General features: G+C 43.3%; 1 protein-coding gene across 2 annotated transcripts; it reads right to left on the bottom strand.

Moving 5' to 3' along the window:
- Positions 1-24,320, bottom strand: KCNG3 (potassium voltage-gated channel modifier subfamily G member 3). 2 transcript variants are annotated; one of them, XM_059079337.2, is made up of 2 exons: positions 23,217-24,320; positions 1-1,624 (listed from the first exon to the last, which is right to left on the bottom strand). In XM_059079337.2, the coding sequence occupies exons 1-2, from the start codon at positions 23,879-23,881 to the stop codon at positions 979-981; spliced, it is 1,311 nt and encodes a 436-aa protein (XP_058935320.1). In that variant the 5' UTR covers positions 23,882-24,320; the 3' UTR covers positions 1-978. The 2 variants fall into 2 exon arrangements, with proteins under 2 accessions (XP_058935320.1, XP_058935321.1); XM_059079338.2 differs by having other exon boundaries at positions 23,250-23,930.
- Between the last annotated feature and the right edge of the window lie 22 nt (positions 24,321-24,342).

Below are 24,342 nucleotides of genomic sequence, written 5' to 3'. Positions count from 1 at the left end.
GATAATCTAGTAACAACGTCTAAGTGTGACTTTGGTATAAAACGGCTACATAAATATCCTTTCATCTTAAGTCTTATTAAACCCATGGTGTTTAGCAAAAAAATTAAGAGCAGAAGAAGATAAGTATGGGTTGTAATATCAAACTATTTCCATTATGATTTTAATGTTGGAAATCTTGTTTGGACATCCAAATCTTAGGATAATTATCACCTAGTAACAGCAATGAATTCAAATAAAATGAACTCCAATAAAATGCTAAACAATACAAATACTCTTTTTAGTCATATCAGGACAGAGAAAAAAGAAACCCAAAATGGAAAAGGAAGAACATACTCAATCTTCCATGAAGCTGTATGATAAGGTGAATAATAGGAACAAACATAAATCAGATAATTGAGAAATATGCTGGAGAAGTTTTTCAAATACTATTCTTGCTTGCATCTACTAGCTCAACTATACAGTTTAAAATCTGGCCAAATTTTTAAAGTAGTTGCTAAACACTTCCTGCATCTGACATATGTTTCCAGGGTACTTCTGACATTGATATGAGAGATTATAAAACATTTAGAAATGAAAATGTTACTCTGCAACAAAAAACACTGTAACTTCCAAGCTTCTTCTGCATTCACAAGACGGAAAAACATTTGGAAAATAGTAGCTTTCGGTTTTAAAATGTTCAAATAATATACTTTAAAACAAACACAAAAAGTGTAATTGTTCAAGGCAAGGAAGAGAGAAGTCTAAATAAAACAGGATCCTAAAATTTACTCTAGGAGTCATTCCTTTTCCTTTGCAGTCTCAATCATATTTACTCCATAATAAGTAAACTGCTTTACCCCTTCAGCTGGGAAGGACAATTTTTACTCTACCAAGGTGATGACAGTACCACTGCAGTGCTCACCCAACGAGAAATGCATGAATATGAAGTAGCGTCAACTCAATCAAATGAAGTGTGTGCAAGATTTGATTTGCAATGCGTTAATTTAGGAACTCAGCGGAGAGGCTCCTACTATATCTAGCTGATCTAAACTTGAGCTCATGATAACACTGCACGAAGCTATGGTAGATAAAAGTGATAGGCAATGCCAATAAAACGATCCCACTGACAACACAAACTCCTCCAAGAATTCTTCCAGGCATTGTGATAGGATACATATCTCCATAGCCAACTGTAGTCATAGAGATAATCACCCACCAGCAGGCAGCAGGGATGCTGGCGAAGTCCTTGTTGGATGTTTCCAGGTCCAACCCATGTTCAAGAAGCTGAGAAAGTGCACTAAAGATTGCCATGGCAACACAAATGAAGACAAGCAACATAACCATCTCTCGGTAACATCGTTTGAGAGTCAAACCAAGTGTCTGAAGACCAATGAAGTGACGGGCAAGCTTAATCACCCAAAAAATCCTCATCATTCTAAGCACCCTCAGTGTGACTCCAGCCCTCTGGAGTTGAGAGTTCTCGCCCGTAAATACTGTCATTAACACGGAGATGTAATACGGCGTGATTGCCAGTAAATCAATGATGTTCAGGGGTCTCTTGACAAACTCACACTTGTTTTTGGAGACGATGAACCTTACAATGCATTCTGCAGTGAACCAACCTATGCAGATAGCTTCAATTATCCTGTCAAGAGAACAAAAGAAGAATTGATCATTTTATTTTTAAGCATTTTAATAGCTCTTAGATTTCTTCAGATAGTACTACACTGACATACAAATTTAGTTACCTTTCCAGAAAACATAAAAGAACAGACAGCATTACCAACATCATCAGACCCACCAGGATGCAAGAGAACAACACATACATCAACAAATGAAAACTGAACTTGATAAAGTTCTTATTTATATATGGCATGTAATAGCACTGAAAAAACCAGTTGTTTGCTTGTTGTCACTAATACTTAAAAAAAAATCTCTCTCTTAACTTGGTGGCTTGAAATTAACTTATACTCGGCTTGCCACACTATGAAATATTATTCCATGAGGACAGTGATTCTCTACTGTGATGTAAGTTATTAGGTAGGTCAGAAGGACTTGGTTCCTACAGACAGTGGACACACCCAAGTTTTTTGTTTTTTGTTTTTTTGCGGTACGCTGGGCTCTCACCCTTGTGGCCTCTCCCGTTGCGGAGCACAGGCTCCGGAAGCGCAGGCTCAGCGGCCATGGCTCACGGGCCCAGCCGCTCCGCGGCATGTGGGATCTTCCCGGACTGGGGCACGAACCCGCGTCCCCTGCATCGGCAGGCGGACTCTCAACCACTGCTCCACCAGGGAAGCCCCACACCCAAATTTTCAATGATTTACTTCTTGGTAAATAAGAGTGAACTCAAGATCATTTCTGAAAATGTTACTGTATTTTTTTTTTTTCCTACAGGCTTGTGTGGGAGACACTAAATCTGAGCCTGCCTTTTGGGCTTTGCAGGAATGCCAGTGCCCTCACCAGGAGAGCACCAGGTCATGACCATCCTCATCACAAGCGTTACAGTGGAAAAAAGGCTGAGGAATCCTGCAATGGAGCAAAACAATCACTAAGACCCAACAAGTTTGTTTGTTTGTTTTCCATAGCTACTTTAATTCAACATGTATCTTTAAAATATAGGGCCATGGACTTCCCTGGTGGCGCAGTGGTTAAGAATCTGCCTGGCAATGCAGGGGACACAGGTTTGAGCCCTGGACCGGGAAGATCCCACATGCCGTGGAGCAACTAAGCCCGTGAGCCCCAACTACTGAGCCCGTGTGCCACAAATACTGAAGCCCGAGAGCCTAGAGCCCGTGCTCGGCAACGAGAGAAGCCCTCGCAGTGAGTAGCCCCTGCTCGCCGCAACTAGAGAAAGCCCGTGCGCCGCAACGAAGACCCAACGCAGCCATAAATAAACAAATAAGTAAATAAATAAGTAAATAAAATATAGGGCCACATTAAATCTAGAGCAGTATTTACCAACCCTTCCACGTCACTGCACACATTGAAAAGAATATTACCTACATAGCCTGCTGGCGTCAGGGGTAGCATTCCTGAAGTGGAAGCCACTAGCCTCGCCCCACACTCCCCAAGGCTGAGGAATTAAATCTCAGCACAGTGGTTAGGAAGCCCTGACCCAGAGTGAGAGGTAATGCTAGGGTAATTTTTAATTAAATTACATTTTTTATTTATAAATATTTTTATTTCAGTAATTTCATGCAGTAGCTTTAGAAAAGAAAATGCACTACAGTACATGTCTGTACAGTACAGTGCAAATGACTAATAAAATGTTTTAAACATGGCATTTAAAAAATTATAATTAAATTACATTTTTAAATTCAAATTTAAAGTTGCAATCCTTATACCATCATTCATTTTTCTCCACATAATTCTGTCTTACTATTGACCTAGACCCAAACATGAGAAGTATGATGTAGAGAGAAGAAAACGTAGCAGGTGGAATGGTAAGGTCTGTGGGGCAACATTTTGAAAAGAAGTACCCAAAGTGCATGGCACAGAACACAGATTGCACTGGATGTTTCTCAGGGAAATGAATAAATAAAATTAACCACGGGGCTTCCCTGGTGGCGCAGTGGTTGAGAATCCGCCTGCCAATGCAGGGAACACGGGTTCGTGCCCCGGTCCGGGAAGATCCCACATGCCGCGGAGCGGCTGGGCCCGTAAGCCATGGCCACTGAGCCTGTGCGTGCAACGGGAGAGGCCACAACACTGAAAGGCCCGTGTACCACAAAAATAAAATAAAATAAAATTAAATTAAATTAACCATGTTCCCTTACTATGGAGGTTCCTGGGGTCATAGAGATTAATTTGATTTATGTCTTGAATAGGTAGTACATTCACATGGTTTAAATTTCAAAGGTAAAAAAAAGAGTACAGAAAGAAAATTCTCGGGCTTCCCTGGTGGCGCAGTGGTTGAGAGTCCGCCTGCCGATGCAGGGAACATGGGTTCGTGCCCTGGTCCGGGACAATCCTACATGCCGCGGGGGGTCTGGGCCCATGAGCCATGGCTGCTGAGCCTGCACGCCCGCATACCGAAAAAAAAAAAAAAAAAAAAGAGAACAGAAATTTATTTTTTCACATATCCAGAGGTCAGAAGTGCAAAATCATTATCATTGGGCCAAAATCAAGTGTTAGTAGGGCCCACTCCCTTCGGAGGCTCTAGGGGAGAATCCATTCCTTGCCTCTTCCAGCTCCTGGTTGGCATTCCTTGGCTTGGGGCCACATCACTCCTATCTCTGCCTCTGCGCTCACCGTGTCAAATCTCCCTCTGCTTCTTACCTTGTAAGGATACACATGATAGCATTCAGAGCCCCTGCAATAATCCAGGACAACCCCCCATCTCAAGATTCTTAATTTAATCATATCTGCAACATTCCGTTTGATATATAAGGTAATATCCACTGGTTCCCAAGGATTAGGACCTGATATCTTTTGTGGGGAGGGAGGGATTTTTCTTCAGCGTACACACAAACTAAGCAGGAAGATAAAGCCCACAGTGAAAGTAATCCAACCTACCGCCCAGGAAGGAAGGTCAGCAGATGAACTCACAGCTGCCCCTATTTCTTTCTCTACTATATTACCTGCTGCTCCGCACAGAGACCCCATTACTCTGTGGCTGGCAGCAGCTTCTCTATCCCCACCAGGCTATCAGTAAAAGCTGCTGCCATAATGACCTCTATGAACCTGGAGGCTTAGAAAACTGGGAGGGTAATGAAACTTGGTAGATCTAGAAGATAGGAGGCTGCATTTTTTTCAATATTCAGTTTTAATAAGCATAATACCAGGCATCCCTTCTCCCTGGTAACGTTCATCAAATACTCCATATGTTCCCCCATATTTCTAGCCCCTTGCAGTTAGGCAAGGTCACATGACCAGTTCTGATCTATGAGCTGTGAGCAAAATGACTACAGTTCTGGCCAGAGGCATGGAAGAGTAGGTGTGATTCTCTTCCCTGCCATGGCAACCTGAAAGGCATGTGTCCTAAGTGGCTCCAAAATGGTGGGGTCCCTACCAGCTCAAGTCACTGGGTATATGTTCAAAGAAAGAGAGACACAATCCCCATCCTGACTCTGATTGGACATGGTATGTGAGCAACCAATAAGTCCTTGTTGTGTTAAGCCACCAGAATTTCTAAGTTGGTTGCTATCCTAAGTAATAAACTGGTAAATTCAGTAAGTAATAAGATACACACTCAAAAAGGACTGCAAGAGCACGAAGCAGTCACAGTAATAGTGTTCTTTGATCGGCTGTGGTTTTTACCAGTTCTCTAGCTAAAGTGCTATGTCTCTTCTCTAGCCAGACATGAGCAAGAGCGTGAGCACTGATGCCGGGAGCCCTGCTGCTCTTCTCACTCTGATCCTCTAAGGGCTCTCCCAGCTATAAAATCCTAAGATCCTATTAAATTAAGAAGAGTAGGGGCTTCCCTGGTGGTGCAGTGATTGAGAATCCGCCTGCCAATACAAGGGATGTGGGTTCAAGTCCTGGTCCGGGAAGATCCCACATGCCGTGGAGCAACTAAGCCCGTGCTCCGCAACAAGAGAAGCCACCACAGTGAGAAGCCTGCGCACCGCAAGGAAGAGTAGCCCCCACTCTCCGCAACTAGACAAAGCCCCCCACGTAGCAACAAAGTCCCAACACAGCCAAAATTTTTTAAATAAATTTATTTATTTATTTTTGGCTGCGCTTCAGTAGTCGTGGGGTGGGCTCAGTAGTTGTGGCTCGCGGGCTCTAGAGCGCAGGCTCAGTAGCTGTGGTGCACCGGCTAGTTGATCCGCGGCATGTGGGATCTTCCCGGACCAGGACTCGAACCCCCATCCCCTGCATTGGCAGGCGGATTCTCAACCACTGCACCACCAGGGAAGCCCAAGAAAGGTAAAAATTTTAATTGTGCCAAAAACACCAGAACATTTTCAGCTAATTACTTCCACCAGCAGCCAAACTGTTCAGATTAAAAAGGAGGAAATGCAAGTGACACTAAATAATCTCTCAGTAAGGGAATTTCAAAGAGGTAAACTCGTCGGTAATGAGGCCCACGGGGCTCCTCCTGCCCACCCCCCAAGTCAGACTCAATTTATCCAGAATTCCACGCTAAAGAGATGAATAAGTGAGAAACCCCGGGCATCCCTCTTTCACCCAGGATTATGCCAAGGCATTCTCCAACAACAAACACCACTAAGCCTGCCAAAACTCCCCATGTTTCCAAATGGCACTCTTGGCAGTGCCACCTCCAATAACTGCTGGAAAACTTGAGTGCTGTGTTTTACTGAGCACTACAGCAAATGACTGGGGACTCCAAGGGCTACTTCTATAAAAAACAAACTGAAAAAACAGAATGGAAGACGATACTGAAGGATACCAGAATCCTTTGAAGCCCATTCTGATTTCTTTTGAAGTCCAAACATATAGAAGCTCATGAATTCACAGTTTTATATATATAGAGAGAGGGGGGGGGCTTTCAGTTGGGCACTGTGCTAAGCACTTTGTAGACATCATCTCATTTAACCCTTTTCAAAAACTTTATGGAGTGTGTACTTCCCCTAATACCTCCATTTTACAGATGACAAAACTGAGGCTGAAAAGTTCAACATCTCTTCTAAAATCACACAACCAAGAAACTGCAGTGGCATAGGTAATGAAACCCAGATCTATTGGGCTTTGAAGCACTAAGGAACATCTGAAAATGCTAATGATTTTTATGACAATGTTCATTGTTAATATTAAATTATATATGTCAATCTCTTGGTCTCCATGGTTGATGTATTAGAGCAGCATTTTTCACACTGCTGGTTCTTAGCCCATTAATGGATCAAAATTGATGGAGGTGCGTTTTTTTGGAAATTAAATAGAAATATTAGTGAGCATCAAAGTATAGTTTCATAAAACTTTTGTTTCAGTTACATATAATTGTGTACTAAGTTACGATGTAAAATGTATTCCCTTCCGTAGGCACTGGAGGACCTCAAAAATTGCTGGCAATCATCAGTCATTCTAATTCCCCTAATTGATCCTTCATGACAGAAGGCACTTCTGGCAATGACTCAGAGGTTTACAAACAGGCTCCACAGGAGAACAAATGCTTTTAGTGCTAACCATCCCCTCCTGCCTGCAAAAAAGACTAGGACAGGACATAAAAGCCATTAACTATGTTGTATGAGGTGAAGATCAGTCTCTCTCTGGGTGCTAACTTCTCATCTTTTTCCCTCAATATTTTATTGTGAAAAAATTCAAACATGGAACAAATTAATTAATATTTTAAATATACTTGCTTATCACCTATTCACCCCTATATCCATCTATTAACCTTTTTTTCTCGGATGCATTTTAAAATAAATCCAGACATCGGTGCACTTCCATCTAAAAAATTCAGAGTGCATATCATTAACCAGAGTTCAATATTTGTTTCATTTTTTTCTTTTGACTTGAACTTTACATGCAATGGAATGCACAAACCTTATGTGCACACTCATTAAGGTTTGACAAATGTGTAACCTCTATAACCGAAACTCCTATCAAGATATAGGGCATTCACATCACCTGAGAGTTCACTGCCTTATTCATCTTTGTATATCCTGCCCTTACTTCCCATCAGACATACAACAAGTGCTCAACAGGTTTTTGTCCAGTATAATGTAGTGACTTTGATAGAACTTGAAGGACTGGAATGGCTCTTCTGGGAGCTTTAAGGGATAACTGAAGCCTGTCATCAAAATATGGTGCTGACGGGACTTCCCTGGTGGCACAGTGGTTAAGAATCTGCCTGCCAATGCAGGGGACATGGGTTCGATCCCTGGTCCAGGAAGATCCCACATGCCATGGAGCAACCAAGCCCGTGCACCACAACTACTGAGCCTGCGAGCCACAACTACTGAAGCCCGTGCGCCTAGAGCCCGTGCTCTGCAACAAGAGAAGCCACCCAATGAGAAGCCCACGCACCACAACAAAGAGTAGCCCTCACTCGCTGCAACTACAGAAAAGCCCGCGTGCAGCAATAAAGACCCAACGCAGCCAAAAAAAAAAAAAAAAAAAGAATCCACCTGCCAATGCCGTGGAGCAACTAAGCCCGTGTGCCACAACTACTGAGCCTGCTCTCTAGAGACCGCGAGCCACAACTGCTGAGCCCACGTGCCATGGCCCGTGCTCCACAACGAGAAGCCACCACAATGGAAAGCCCGTGCACTGCGGTGAGGGGTGGCCCCGCTCGACGCAACTAGAGAAAAGCCCACGCGCACCAGCTAAGACCCAGTGCATCCAAAAATAAATAAATAAAAATAAATTTATTCTTTAAAAAATCGTGCTTAATTCAGTTGGACCCTTACCTTACACCAAGTACAAAAGTTAGCTCAACATGGATTAACTGCCTAAATGTAAGACCTATAACAAGTTTTTAAAAAATTCCTAGAAGAAAACATAGGGGAAAAGCTTCATGACATTGGACTTGGCCACGATTTCTTGGCTATGACACCAAAAGAACAAACAACAAAAACAAAAATAGACAAACAGGACTACATCGAAATTAAAAGTTTCTGTGCCTCAAAAGACACAATCAACAGAGTGAAAAGGCAAGTTACAGAATAGGGGAAAATACTTGCAAATCATATATCTGCTAAGGGATTAATATCCAGAATACATATCGAACCCCTACAACTCAACAACAAAAAATCAAATAACCCAATTGAAAAATGAGCAAAGGACTTGCATAGACACTTCTCAAAGGTGGTATACAAATGGCCGGCAAGGATTTGAAAAGATGCTCAACATCACTAATCGTCTGAGAAATGCAAGTCAAAACCAATCAGAAGGTATCACCTCACACACGTCAGGATACCTACTATTAAAAACAAAAACCAGAAAACAAGTACTGATGAGGATGTGGTAAAATTACAATCTCTGTGTACGGCTGATAGGATTGTAAAATAGTGCAGCAGCTGTGGAAAACAGCACAGAGGTTCCTCAAAAAGTTAAAAACAGAACTGCCATATCAACCAGCAATCCCACTTCTGGTTATATATCCAAAATAACTGAAAGCAGGGTGTCAAAGAGATATTTACACACCTGTGTTCATAGCAGCACTATTCACAATAGCCAACAGGTGGAAGCAACCCAACGTCCATTAATGAATGACCCCATAAATAGAATGTGTCACAGTCTTACAATGGAATATTATTCAGCTTTACAAAGGAAGAAAATCCTGTCACATGCTAATAAATGGATGAACCTTCAGGACGTTATACTAAGTGAAAGATACCCAGTCACACACACACACGCAAAGACAAACACTGTATGATTCTACCTATAGGAGGTATCTAAAGTAGTCAAAATTCAGAGAAATAGAAAATAGAATGGTGGTTACCAGGGGCTAATAGAAGAGGAAAAAGAGAAGTTGTTGTTTAACGGGTATTTCCCCTAATATCTCCATATTACAGATTACAAAACTGAGGTTAAAAAGTCAAACATCTTTTCCAATATCACACAACTAAGAAATTGCAGTGGCACAGCTAATAAAACACAGATTTACTGGGCTTTGAAGCACTAAGGAACATCTGAAAATGCTAATGATTTTTATGACAATGTTAATTGTTAATATTAAATATGTCAAGCTCTTAGTCTCCATGGTTTATGTGTTAGAGTAGCATTTTTCATACTGCTGGTTCTCAACACGGGTTCAGATTTGCAAGATGGCAAATTTTATGTTATGTATTTTTTACCCAAAATAAAAATACGTACATGAAACTGTCCAACCAAGGGGAGAAGACAGGAGGCTCCTGAGGCAAGGAGCCCTTCTCCACTTGTAACTTGCTGTGAAACCATGGATAAGCTATTTAATCTCTCTTCATGAATTTTCCTCAATGGTTAAATGATGAGAATAACTGTAAGACCTATCTCTCAGATTGTCTTAAGAATTAAATGAATTAATATGAAATAATAGTAAGTGCTCAATAAATCGTGTCTATAATTATCATTATTACAAACCATCTCTGCGCTGGCAGTCTTCCCTTCACACTCCAAAGGAGATCACGTCAGTGTTCGCCTGAGTGCAATGAGAAGGCAAGAATGAAAGCTCCATCCTTTCCTTCTCTCTTCTCCCAAGAATTCTGCCTATATTCTCACACACTGCTGGCTGTAGCATAAACTGGTAAAACCACTTAAAAGAGCAATTGGTAGAATCTATCAAGCTTTATACTGCACATGAAACCCAGCCACCTACTCTAGGAATTTATCCTACAAACACACTTGCGTATTTACATAAGGATATGTACAATGAGATCCACTGTTTGTAATACCCAAGGATAAAAAAATATATAAACATCTATCCAGAGGAGAGCGATTATATAAATGTATTTCCCGAAGTTATTAGGTTGAACCATATGAAATTGACATTGGAAATTTTATGACTCTACCTTATGACATGTAGCCACAAAAAAAGAGTTAAGGTACATTCCTGAGCTTTGATGTGGAACAGTCTTCAAGATGTACAGGTGCAGAACAGTACATATATCATGCTCTAATTGTGTGTGTGTGTGCGTGCGTGCGTGCACGTATGTGTGTGTGTATGTGCGCGTGTGTTGGAAGGATACTTAAGAAACTGTCAATACCAGTTGCTGACTCTAGGGAGGGAGCCTGACGCAGGATGGGAACTCACTTTCTACTTTATTACCTTTTGTGTGCTGTGAAATGATTTACCATGTGCACATATTATTTTTCCAATTAAGAAAATTTTTAAAAAGTGAAAAGCATGCCCAACTAGAAGAGCAATCACCATGATGAAGTTGTCAGTGGCTTGAATCAACCAGCACACCCCCAGGCGTAGCACAAAAAGAAAAGTTGCACCCTTCCTACCCCAAGCTTTCAGGCTTGAACATATGAGGCATTTCCAGCAGGCCTATACAGTATGATGATACATGGTGTAATAAAAATCTCCAACAAACTGTACATCACCGTCCACCAAATTCTCTACAGTCTCTTTCATGTCCTTATAAAGTTTCCTCCACAAGTTCAATGGGGGAAAAAGGCAGGAATCAAACAAACAAAAAAAACTTGATTTTTTTCTTATGTATTTTAATTACCTTACAGAAAGAAAAAATCCATACCACTCATATATTTTTATCTTGTACTCTAGATCAGTAAAGAAAATAAACAAAAACATACATTAGGTACTCAGTCAAGTACCAAGCATTTTTCTGTACATTTATACATATTAATTCATTTAATTCTCACAACTGAATGCATAGTACGCAGAGAACAAGGATCCTCACTGGGCTGCCAAGTGAGATGTGCAGTGGAGAGAGGCGTGATTGTAGAATTTATGGCTGGAAGCCTTATGGCAACACTGAAGCCTTATGGCAAAGCTGATAGATTTTCAAAGTCAAGTTATAGCTTTAAAGGCAAAGGGAACCCCTTAAAGATTTCGCAACAGGTGGATTCATTCGTTGAATAAGCATTTCTTAAGAGATTACCGTGTGCTGGGCATATTGCCAGGCCTGTGAGCTGGGAAGAGGCCAAGTGTACTGTGGGAATATATATTGGGCAGATGTTTATGGGCTGACTGGAGGGTGCGAACAGTCAGCAGGCTGACACAGGCAAGAGAAATGGAAGGCCCAAACTGGCAGAGGACGGGAATGAAATGAAATGAAATAATGAAATGAAAGGAAATGGCGGCTAGATGGCAGAAGACTTCAACAAGACCCTGCCACTGGCTGGCTGTCAAGGGCACAAAGAGCTGCAGCTGCAAGGATATGAGCAGACGCCCAAGACTCAGCAGACCTTCACCACCATCCTGGACCTTGGAGAGATGTGTAGGTCAGAGGGAACCAGGCAGGTGCCTCCAGGCAGGCAAAGAAAAGAAAACCACCCAGCAAAATCTTATTACAAGAGATGGCCGCTCTGAATCAGTCTCTTGATTTTCCTAACAGATGAAAAGACAGAAATCATCTTTCCAGAGCCAAATTATGAAAAGCATTTCATCAACACCATGCTTCAGTGTTTGTGTTCATTACCCTGTAATCGAGGACTTGGCTCTGGGCTGACTCTGAAGAAACCATCCACATTTCTGTGTGTATCTCTACCAGATGCTCTCAAAGTCAGGGACACCAGGGCAGCTTTTCTCCACCAGATGCTGAGGAATGAGTTTTCAGTAAACCACCATGTTCTAGGTGAACATACACATAACAAGTGGAGAGACCCAAAATCTGTGGTTCTGGTTCTCACTACCTAAAAAACTTCCCAGAGATGAGAGCAACAGAAACCCAGACCCATCAACACCTGCCCATCCAGGCCACCAGCGTTCTCCACTCCAGGTGGGCACCCTTCATCCTGCAGGTACAATAACCTCCCCCAGCACCTTCACCTCCACTCCAAAGAGACACTAATCCATCTAAATAATGATGCAAGAAGATCAACTCACTGCAAGAATTGATCTGTTCCCAATCCATATATAACTACCCGATGGGTTCTACTCCTTTTTAAAAAAATTTCATTGGCAATGCATTAGTAAAAGAATTTTTTAAAAAAGAAATGATATCAAGAGACCATCCTCCTCAGACAATCATCTTATAAAAACTGATACCAATTCTTTTCTTTTTTTTTCTACTTTCTCTTTTTATTTATTTTTTGACATTCTTTTTTAAAATATTCTTTTCCAGTATGGTTTATCACAGGATATTGAATATAATTCCCTGTGCTCTACAGTAGGACCTTGCTATTTAAAATAGCTTACATTTGCTAATCCCAAATCCTTCCCTCCCCCCATTCTTTACTTTTTTAAAAAATTAATTTATTCATTTATTATTATATAAATAATATAAAATAGCTTACATCTGCTAATCCCAAATCCTCCCCCAATTCTTTTCTTTTTTTAAAAATTAATTTATTCATTTATTATTATTTTGGGGGGCTGTGTTGGGTCTTCATTGTTGCATGCGAGTTTTCTCTAGCTGCAGCAAGCAGGGGCTACTCTTCGTTGCAGTGGCTTCTCTTATTACAGAGCACGGGCTCTAGGTGCGTGGGCTTCAGTAGTTGTGGCACATGGGCTCAGTAGTTGTGGCTTGCAGGCTCTAGAGCACAGGCTCAGTAGTTGTGGCACACAGGTTTAGTTGCTCCGCAGCATGTGGGATCTTCCCGGACCAGGGCTTGAACCCACGTCCCCTGCATTGGCAGGAGGATTCTTAACCACTACACCACCAGGAAAGTCCCTAAAAACGGTTTTAAAAGTGCAAAACAATGCTATATCTTATGTGTAAATACATATGTATGCACAAACATATATTAAAAGTGTTTTTGATTCACCCCTTTGCTTAGACCCGCTAGGCGTCCCTGCCTGGTGAGGAGGCTGAAGCCATGGAAGCCCACGCATACTACACCTTGGAATAGCTGGCTTGAAGGAGGGCACATCCAGAGCCCCACATGCCACCGGGCCTGAACCAAGAAGAGGCCTGGGCCTGGGCTCTGGATAACTTCCCTGCGCTGAGCCACCCGTCCTGCCAAAGCCCCCAGTTCTGCAGGAACGCGTACTGCTGTGCATGTAGGCTGCCACATCACGCCTGCACCAGACATGCAGACGGTCCCCAGGTGAAGAGCGGCCAAAAACGCTGGTGAGACCCACACGTCCAGGAGCCAGAGGCTAATCCAGGATGGAGCGACAGTCCCATCAAGAAGAGGCCAAAGCCAAACACCGCAGGGCACAATAGGGCCTGAATAGTCAGGAGATGCCAGCAGCAGCGGAGGCCGAAAGACACGTGGCCAGATCGCCTCCAAGTGCCCAGGCCACTCCGCACCTCACACCCCAAAGCTGAGGAAATCCTGTAGAGGCTTGAAGCCCTGTGGAACTCGGCAACGAGAAGAATCAAGGCCTCCTGCCTGGCCCACATCGCCCCTTCAATGCATGCCCTGGCCTGGGACCTGGGTCACCCCAGTGAAGGGCTCGTTATGCCTGTCTGGACTCCTCCCCTGGGCACCATCTTGCTCTGGGATGAGCCTGGAAGACTGTGGGGCAGAACATTCTGTATGCCTCTCCTTTCCTGGATTACTGACAGGTTTCTCAATTAGAAACCTCTCTTCAGGAAATCCATACTATCTTAAGGAACTTTTTTGTAGCTGTACTCAGAATTGTCATGTTTATGTTAAATCCAATTATGAGCAATGATTAAAACGTGCTTCCTTACAAAAAAAAGTGTGGGCTTCCCTGGTGGCGCAGTGGTTAAGAATCCACCTGTCAATGCAGGGGACACGGGTTCAAGCCCTGGCCCGAGAAGATCCCACAGAGCAACTAAGCCCATGTGCCACAACTACTGAGCCTGTGCTCTAGAGCCTGCAAGCCACAACTACTGAGCCCACGTGCCACAACTGCTGAAGCCCGTGCCCCTACAGCCCATGCTCTGCAACAAGGGAAGCCACTGCAATGAGAAGCCTGTGCACCGCAATGAAAAGTAGCCCCCACTCGCCGCAACTAGAGAGAGCTCCCACGCTCTCTCTAGGAATGAAGACCCAAAGCAGGCAAAAAATACATTAATTTTTTAAAAAGTGTGTTTTTGTTTGTTTGTTTTGGCTGCACTCTGCGGCATGCAGGATCTCAGTTCCCCGATCAGGGATCAAACCCACACCCCTCGCATTGGGAGCACAGAGTCTTAATCACTTGACTGCCAGGGAAGTCCCTAAAAGTGTTTTTAAATGCATAAAATAGTAACACCAAAGTCAGGAAAGCAGCTATATCTGTGGAAAAGGAAGTGATTTCAATGGGGAAAAGGCACCTAGTAGACTTCAACTGTACTTTTTATGTTTTATTTCTTAAGATGGGTGGTATGTACACAGGCGTTCGATGTACTATAATCTATACTTTTTTACATGCCTGAAAGACTTTATGATGGTTTTATGCATAACTTCCTCTTCTGCCTTCGTCAAACATGTATTTCCTTTATTTCACAGATTGATTTGTTCTGCTTTTTAAGTTTCTAGTAATTGTATTCAAGGAAAACAAATTTTAATTGGCATAAAGAAATCTACATTTTTAAAAAATGCTTAAATTTTGCTTTATTTTCAATAGTCTCCTAAGTTAAAAATAATTCTTTAGAGCATTTGCAGTAGAAATGTTAAAGCACCAACATCCACCATTTAAATAAATTATACAGATTAAATGAGAAATAGGGACAATTTGTTTTAAAAGCCCATTGTATAAGGTACTGGTTTTTTTTGTTTGTTTATAAATTTATTTATTTATTTTGGGCTGGGTTGGGTCTTTGTTGCTGTGCATAGGCTTTCTCTAGTTGCAGCGAGCGGGGGCTAGCTACTCTTCCGTTGCAGTGCGCAGACTTCTCATTGCGGTGGTTTCTCTTGTTGCGGATCACGGGCTCTAGGCGTGTGGGCTTCAGTAGTTGTGGCGCACGGGCTTAGTTGCTCCGCGGCATGTGGGATCTTCCCGGGTCAGGGCTTGAACCCGTGTCCCCTGCATTGGCAGATGGATTCTTAACCACTGCACCACCAGGGAAGTCCCCAGCTATTTTTCCACTTTGGAATTTATCCAACATATGTACTTATACCAATTTGCCAAGAAACATGAAAAAGAGTGTTCTGCGCTGCTGTTTGCATTTTTGAAAAACTACAGTCGAGCTAAACATTCCACACCAGAGTAGAGCAGGAAGCTGGGAATCAAATGCCAGGTCACGACTTAACCACTATATGAGTCTGACATACTACTTAATCTATCTAAATCTCAGTCATAAAATGGGGATAACAATGGTGCTACCTTGTAGGATTATTATGAGACTTAGACGATAAAATAATTGTAAAACCTTAACAAGTGACTAGCACATTATTAAGTATTCAATAAATATTGACTATTACAGCCATCACTATAATTGATAGGACAGACACTTGTAAATGAACTGTGGCGCATCTATACAATGGAATACTACACAAATTTTAAAAAGAAGAAGGAAGATTTATATTAACTGATGTGGAAAGAGTTCCTAGATGTTAAGTGAAAAAAGCAAATTGCTAAACAAGATTATAGAATGATCCCAGTTATAAATTTAAAAAGACACCTGTAAGGGGGCTTCCCTGGTGGTGCAGTGGTTAAGAATCCACCTGCCAATGCAGGGGACATGGGTTCAAGCCCTGACCCGGGAAGATCCCACATGCCACGGAGCAACTAAGCCCGTGCGCCACAACTACTGAGCCTGTGCTCTAGAGCCCGCGTGCCACAACCACTGAAGCCCGTGTGCCTAGAGACCGTGCTCCTCAACAAGAGAAGCCACTACAATGAGAAGCCTGCGCACTGCAACAAAGAGTAGCCCCCACTCGCCGCAACCAGAGAAAGCCCACGTACAGCAACAAAGACCCAATGCAGCTGAAAAATAAAATAAAAAATAAATAAATTTATTTTAAAAATAAAAATAAAAAGACACCTGTAGGGACTTCCCTGGTGATGCAGTGGATAAGACTCCATGCTCCCAATGCAGGGGGCCCAAGTTTGATCCCTGGTCAGGGAACTAGATCCCACATGCATGCCGCAACTAAGAGTTTGCATGCCACAACTAAGGACCCCACGTGCTGCAACAAAGACCCAGTGCAATCAAATAAATAAATATATATATATAAATAAATGACATCTGTATAATATACATATATACTTATATATGCATGCACATGTGGATAGTATAAATATACACATATATACACACATATATATATGTGAGTGTGTGTATTTGTATATATGCAAAGAAAATTTCTGAAAGAATACTCAGAAACTGGGTAATAGGATGCAAAAGAAAGAGGCATGTTTACTCTTTACTCTGTAACACTTAGAACCATACTTTTTTCCAATGAGCAAAGTTTTCATTTGAAAAAAGAAAAAAGGAATAATGTTAAAAATAACTTGCTTATTACCAAAAGGAAGAAAAAAAGCACTTTGATTAAAGAAAAGGTATTAACAAAAGGAAGTTTCCACTGAATTCTAAAATTGGCAGCAGATAGAAAAACCCTGTACACATATTAAAAGAAACAGTCCTCTGTGAAAGGACAAACTTTAACTGAGGCTCTGGGTTACGTTCAATCCTATCAGAGATCTATTAATTACTGGCTTCTGAAAATATCCACCTTATCTGCAAAGTAAAAGCACTGAGACTTTCATCTTCAGTTTCAAATATTGCTTTTTATCTTTAAAGTACTTTAAAAAACCTATTGAATTTATATAATATTGACCTAAAAGGCAATAGAAATAATACAAATGAGTTTTAAATTTCCATCACCTACTGTTTCATTTTGATTTCATTTTTTAAACTTGGGCTTAAAATAACACCTAAAGAAATTTAAATATCTTTACATCTCAAAGTCTCACAACACAAAGCAACTTTTAGAAATAATTTCTAAACAACAAATTAAAATTACAGCAAGGTTTTGCATGCTAAAGAGATTTAAAACTCAAAAGAGAACACTGCTGGGCTTCCCTGGTGGCGCAGTGGTTAAGAATCCGCCTGCCAGTGCAGGGGACATGGGTTCAAGCTCTGGTCCGGGAAGATCCTACATGCCGCAGAGCAACTAAGGCCATGCGCTACAACTACTTAGCCTGCGGTCTAGAGCCGGTGAGCCACAACAAATGAGCCCACCCGCTGCAACTACTGAAGCCCACGCACCTAGCCCGTGCTCCACAACAAGAGAAGCCACCGCAGTGAGAAGCCCATGCACCACTACGAAGAGTAGCCCCTGCTCGCCGCAACTAGAGAAAGCCCGCGTGCAGCAACAAAGACCCAACACAGCCAAAAATAAAATTAACTAATTAATTTTTTAAAGTTTAAAAGAAAAAGAGAACACTGCTGCTGAGATAACTGAGGGACCAAAAAGTAAAAGGCACAACTTATTTATATCTGGTCCATCTTTTATTATTTATTTATTTATTTATTTATTTTTTAAACCCAAGCCCCCTGTATTGGGAGCACAGAGGCTTTTTTTTCCTTTTCTTTTTATTTATTTATTTATTTTTTAGAAATTTATTTTGTTTTTGGCTGCGTTGGGTCTTCGTTTCTGTGCGTAGGCTTTTTCTAGTTGCAGTGAGCAGGGGCTTCTCATGGCAGTGGATTCTCTTGTTCTGGAGCACGGGCTCTAGGCACGCGGGCTTCAGTACCTGTGTACGTGTCACTCGGGCTCAGCAGTTGTGGCTCGCAGGCTCTAGAGTGCAGGCTCAGTAGTTGTGGCACTCGGGCTCAGTTGCTCTGTGGCATGTGGGATCTTCCCGGCCCAGGGCTCGAACCCGTGTCCCCTGCATTGGCAGGCGGATTCTTAACCACTGCACCACCAGGGAAGTCCCTCCTCAGGTGATTTTAATGGGCAGCCAAGAATGAGAACTACAGGGAAGTCCCTGTAGTTTTCTTTGAATGGGGTCCTAAATTAGAGAACAAAATATTTGCAACTCATGTCATTAACAAAGAGCTAATTTCTTAATTCTTTCTAAAAATCTTCCAACTAAGAAAGTCATCGCCAAAAGGGGCAAACGGGGGCTTCCCTGATGGCACAGTGGTTGAGAGTCCACCTGCCGATGCAGGGGACACGGGTTCGTGCCCTGGTCTGGGAAGATCCCACATGCTGCAGAGCGGCTGGGCCCGTGGGCCATGGCCGCTGAGCCTGCACGTCCAGAGCCTGTGCTCCGCAACGGGAGAGGCCACAACAGTGAGAGGCCACGTACTGCGGGGGGCAAACGGTACACACAGCTCACTGAAAAGTAAAATAAGTGAGTCCTAAATATATGTAAAGATGCACGTTTTTACTCAAGGCAAAAATAAATTAAAACTACTAGACACCATTTTTTACCTTCCAGCATGATAAAAAATCAAAAGTATAGGTATAATGTAATAAGTCATAATTCTAGTTATTACTTTAAAATGTATATCTCAGAAATAACTAAAAAAAAATCAAAAGTATAATAACGCTTTGTAGAGTATGAAAAAACATGGTCTCACACACTGCTGGTGGGAGTATAAATTGATACAACTTTTTGTAGAGCAATTTGGAATTATCTATGAAAATGACAAGTACAAAATATGGAGTAGATAACGAACAAGTACCTACTGTAGCACAAGGAACTATATTCAATATCTTGTAATAACTATAAAGGAAAAGAATCTAAAAAAGAATACATATATATGTTACTGAATCACTTTGCTGTATACCTCAATCTAACACAACATTGTAAATCAATTATATTTCAATAAAAATTTTAAAAATTATATATATATATAACTTTTTAAAAGACAAGTACAAATGTCCTTTGACCCATTGACTTACTTTCAGGAATTTATCCTATGGATATACTTTCATGAAAGCAAAATAATGTACATGTACAAGGATATTCACTACAACATTCCCTACAGACAAGAAACAATGTTAAGTGTCCAGAAATTATAGGACATTCATACAATGGAACATCATGCAGCTGCATAAAAGAACTGAGCAGTTCTTGGGTTTTTTGTTGTTGTTTTTTGGCTGTGCAGAATGGTTTATGGGGTCTTAGTTTCCGGATCTTAGCTCCCCACCAGGGATTGAACCCACTCTGGCAGTGAAAGCGTCAGGTCTTAACCACTGGACCACCAGGGAAGTCCCCAAACCCTATATTCTTATCTTGATTCCTTTTGCACAGTAAGTACTTGATAAATAATTATTCCCTGACTTAACAGACTTTTTTCTCATTCTAGAACAGGATCCTTTTCTCCTCAACTAAGAGTTCCACCACCTGAATACCTCAGCCTTAACCCACAGAGCTCTTCAATCTATGCGAGAGAAGATATATTCCTGGAAGGTTATATTTTGAAATGTAAGGTAAACAATAGATATTTATTGTGCCTGAATAATAGTTTTTTCTAAAAGATGCTCTCATAATAAATAGTACAATACAAGAGAATTTAGGTGCCTTCTAGGGCTTTTCATTTCATCTAGTTTGGGGGCTAAGACATGGTTATATAAAAAAATAACCACCATGCTAGGAAGGATATTACAGCTGCCAAATGAGTCACACAAGTAAGCAGTCTCTCAAGAAACTCAGGAGGAAATATCACATCTACTAGGGTAGTCAGGAAACGCTTCAAAAGGGAAACAGAATCAGAGTTGGGCTTGATGGATGATCTAATTTCATTAGGCAAGGGACTGACTGCACAGTAAGGGACATCCAGGTGGTTCAGGAACAAGTGAACAGGCTGGTCTGGACAAATGGAGCCTGCAGGTGGCAGGGAGTGCTCCTAGCTCCTGGAAATCCACTTATTCAGTCCCTGAGCCTGTATCCTTCCAATGCCCTGGATTTATTTTGATTCTTCCTACTATCTCCCAGAGTTGTCATTTCAACTCCATTCTCACCAACCTCAAAGCAATCTAAGCTCTCATTCCCTCCCTCTGCAAAAATCTCCAAATTAATCCTCCTATTTCCAGTCTCCACCATCTCCAATTTATGGTGTACAACTCAGGACATATGTTACTTTATACTCATGATCCACTCACTCCAAACCTGCCAAAAGCTAACCACTGCCTGCAAAATAAAATTATTCTCCCTCTCATTCCAGGCCTTCTAACATTGCCCTGTCTCCATCTCTCACTCCATCACTGGACTCACACTCTGTAAACGTAATATACAAATGTCATGCCTAGGCCCTAGATGTTCCTATTACCCAGGAAAGCTCCGTATTTTGTTCCCAGGTGGGGTACACATGGTTGTACAGGTTTCAAACACTGTAGTTTACATAAATGATACCGCCTGCCAGTGTTGGACAGTGCACAACCTCTGCAACCTCCCAAAGACAACTTGTTTCCATCCTCTCCCACCTTGAGACTTTCCTAGAACAACTCAACTCAATTGTTGATCAATTATGCCTCTGATTCCTACATCAATTGCCAGCTTGACACAGTTTCCTCACCAAAAAATGTTACAATATTTGGAATACCAATAGTACCTTGAACACAGCGGATACTCAAAAGATGCTTGCAAATTACAGTGGGTAAGTCAACAAAGGCAGATTGTGGTTAACGGGCAAAAAGCTTTGGGGAGGGACTTCCCTGGTGGCCCAGTGGTTAAGAATCCCCCTGCTAATGCAGGGGACATGGGTTCGAGCCCTGGTCCACATGCCACGGAGCAACTAAGCCCGGGTGCCACAACAACTAAGCCTGTGCTCTAGAACCCGCAAGCCACAACTACTGAGCCCACGAGCCACAACTACTGAAGCCTGTGTGCCTAGAGCTCAAGCCTGAGTGCAGCAATGTAGACCCAACACAGCCAAAAATAAATAAATTAAATAAATAATTTTTTTAAAAAAAGCCTCGGGGAATTCCCTGGCGTCCAGTGGTTAGGACTCCACACTCTCACTGCCAAGGGCCGGTATTCGATCCCTGGTCGGGGAACTAACCCCATAAGCCGCCCAGCGCGGCAAGGCAAAACAAAACAAGACAAAACAAAACAAACCAAAGGTAAAGAGCCTTGAAGGCCAAGAGAGAAGTTCCGACTTAATTTGGGAGATGCCAAATATGATCAGAAAGATGTTTTAGGAAGATAGACTAATTTCAGCAACCACAAGCAAACAGGGTTTGAGACACTATTCTCAAAGTACCACCTTAGTTGTCTGTTGGAGGGGGCCTGTGGGAGGCTCATTCAGTCATCCTTCAGTTTATCTGTTTGGGATTACAGATAATGGTTTTTATATACCTACACTTAGAGCGAAGCTTAAAACTGGGCCATTAAGCCAAGAAAAACATGTTTCTGCCTGAAATATCTGCGTATCTAGGAAACAGTTCTGACGTGAATAATTATATACATACATAAAATACATATACACAAATTAAACATTTATCTTCTTCCTTCACTTCTTTTGCAGTCTTCCTCTTTTCCATCTGTCTCTTCCCTTTTTGGTTTCTTTCTCTCTCTCCCCCTAAAATTATTATTCATGTCTCTCATTTCTTTCATAAGTACATAAATTAATTTCATTGTACTGATGGAGTACCAAATAAGTAATTCTTATCTGTAAATTGAAAACTCAGAAACTAATACATTAAACAAAATGAGTTTTCTAATTAATTTCCTTTCAAAGCATGTGTCTTAGATTTCATGTCAAGATAGCATATCAGTAATGGACTCCATGGTCCCAGACAGTTTATTTACTTCTTAGATTTAAATAAAAATCTTTACTCTCCAAAGGAAGAATATTATGTGGAAGCAATCCACTCCAGTATCAAGGCACATAGCACCAGTGGAACCATGCACCTGTCTATCAGGAAAAGATTACCAGGCAAGCAACCAGATTTTTTAAATGAATGGAGAGTGAATCTTAAAAGAGGATCCAAGGTAAAACACGATACAATTTTGTGTTTGTGCCCAAAGAGGCTGTCTCCCTTGAAAGTCCAACTTTACTGTTTATTCCTCCCACCAAATATGCAAAATAAACTCACTAGTACTAAAAACAGAAGTATGCTATCACTATCGAAAGGTAAGTACCATCAAAGGAAAGATCAAAATATCTTCCTTTCATCCTACTAAAGTGAAAAGAAAAACCATTAAATACTGGATACTGTTCCTGAATTTAGGGCAGTTTCCCCTGGTTTTTTCCCTCCCCAGCCTGAAGATCTTCTTGAAGTCACAGTGTGAATCGTTGGTAACAAACGGTGGACAGGTGCTTTGCTAACTCCATACTTGGTAGGAAAAGAGGGGAGAAAAGGGCACGGACATCCATTATTTAGAGTCTATCGCTAAATTAATCTCCCTTATAACAATTCCATTACAACTCATGTTATGCAGAGTGTATAGAGTGTGTGGGCAGTATACAGCAGACCACACTCCATGATAACAAGACTTCATCTTTTCAAACACCACCAGAAATTGGCAAATAATTCAAACTGCTCTTAGCCCTAGGTTAAATTGTTGAATACTAACGATAAAAGTTTAGAGAAATCTAATTAACCGGTTGCTAATTTGCTCAAAAGTAAACTACAAACATGGGAGGCTTGTTCATCTCTATCTGCGTCTCCCCAAGGCTGGCGATTCGCCCTCAGGAGGGGCGTCTAGTGGGCGGCCCAGAGCTGGCTAGAGCTGGGGAAAGGGGGGTGGGGTGGGGGGTAGTGAGGACCAACCCACCCCTTGGCGGGCCGCGCCTGTGGCCGCGCTCAGCCCAGAACCTGGCCTGACTTGGCCTCCCGGAGGCAAACAGGACGGAGACTGGACCGACGTACGGGACGGACAGACTGGACAGGACGGACAGGACGGGCAGAGAAGCAGTGCGTCCTACCCGGAGGGCTCCCTCCCAGGGCCGGCGGAGTACCTGCTCCGGTCATCCAAACTGCGGTTGTCGGCCGCCGCGGCGCGCCAGTCGGGCAGTGTGCTGGCGCACAGCACCACCATGGACACGATCACGAACACCACCGATACGCTGGCCAGGATCTGCGCGGCCAGGGACGACGTGGGCTCCTCGAAGGTCCGCCGCATGCGCTCCAACCAGCGCCGGGAGGGGGCCGCCTCGGCACCGCCGGGTCGCGCCTCGTCGCGGCCCAGCGCGCCCGACTCTTCGGCGGTGTAGAAGGTGTAGGTGTCGGACATGCGGTCGTCGAGGCGGCGCTGGCAGCAGTACTCGAGGTGCGCGCCCTCCAGGCCCCAGTAGATCATCTCATTGTAGAAGGAGAGCTCGCACATCCGCGGCGCGAAGCGCAGCTTGCCGTGGCCGCGCACGTAGAGCAGGATGAAGCCGAAGGCCTCCGAGTGCCGGTCGAAGAAGTACTCGTTGCGCTCGCGGTCGTAGTCGTCGCACACCTCGAGCACGTCGCGCTCCGAGCGACAGCCGTGCAGCCGGCTCACGCGGCGCAGCGGGAAGTCCTTCAGTAGCTCCCGGGACAGCGAGTACCGGGCACCGCCCACGTTCAGCACCACCGAGGCCGCCCCGCTGCGCCTGTAGGTCATGGCTGGCAGCCCAGAGGCCCCGAAGCCCGACGGCGCCGCCGCCGCCCCCCCGGCCGCCACGCGGGGCCTGTCTGCCGTTGGCCGACCGGGGAGCGCGCCGTCGGGCCCCGCAGGCTGTCGCGCCGGCTCTCCCTCCGTGCTCCGCTGCTGCCCTTCGCTGGCCCGGGAGCCCCTTGGCTCTAGCCTCTTCGGCAGTCCGGCGTGGCTGCTAGCGACGCTCCCTCCGCACGGCCGTACCTGTAGGTGGCTGGGGAGTCCCCTCTGGCGCCAGTGCTGCGCCCCACGGGCCGAGAACGAAGCTGCCAGCGCCGCCGCCCCTCGCGTCTGAGGGATGCCCCCTCCGAGGCCGGGGTGCCCTTTCAAGGCGGCGGCGCTTTCCCCCCTGGGGGGCGTGCGTGCCGAGAGGAGGCGCCGGCGCTGGATGTCTCCTGGTCCCTGGCGCTCCCTCCGGCCGCGGCTCC

This window comes from Kogia breviceps, chromosome 11 (genome assembly GCF_026419965.1).
Source record: "Kogia breviceps isolate mKogBre1 chromosome 11, mKogBre1 haplotype 1, whole genome shotgun sequence".
Classification (NCBI taxonomy): domain Eukaryota; kingdom Metazoa; phylum Chordata; class Mammalia; order Artiodactyla; family Physeteridae; genus Kogia; species Kogia breviceps.
This window is presented reverse-complemented; position numbering and strand designations above follow the sequence as displayed.

What these genes read in the sequence shown, in the direction of transcription:
- KCNG3 (XM_059079337.2), bottom strand. Translation starts at nt 23,881, where the DNA reads ATGACCTACAGGCGCAGCGGGGCGGCCTCGGTGGTGCTGAACGTGGGC. An exon ending in CCTGGGAGGGAGCCCTCCGG is followed by an intron (nt 1,625 to 23,216) that starts GTAGGACGCACT and finishes TTCTCTTGACAG; the next exon opens with GATAATTGAAGCTATCTGCA.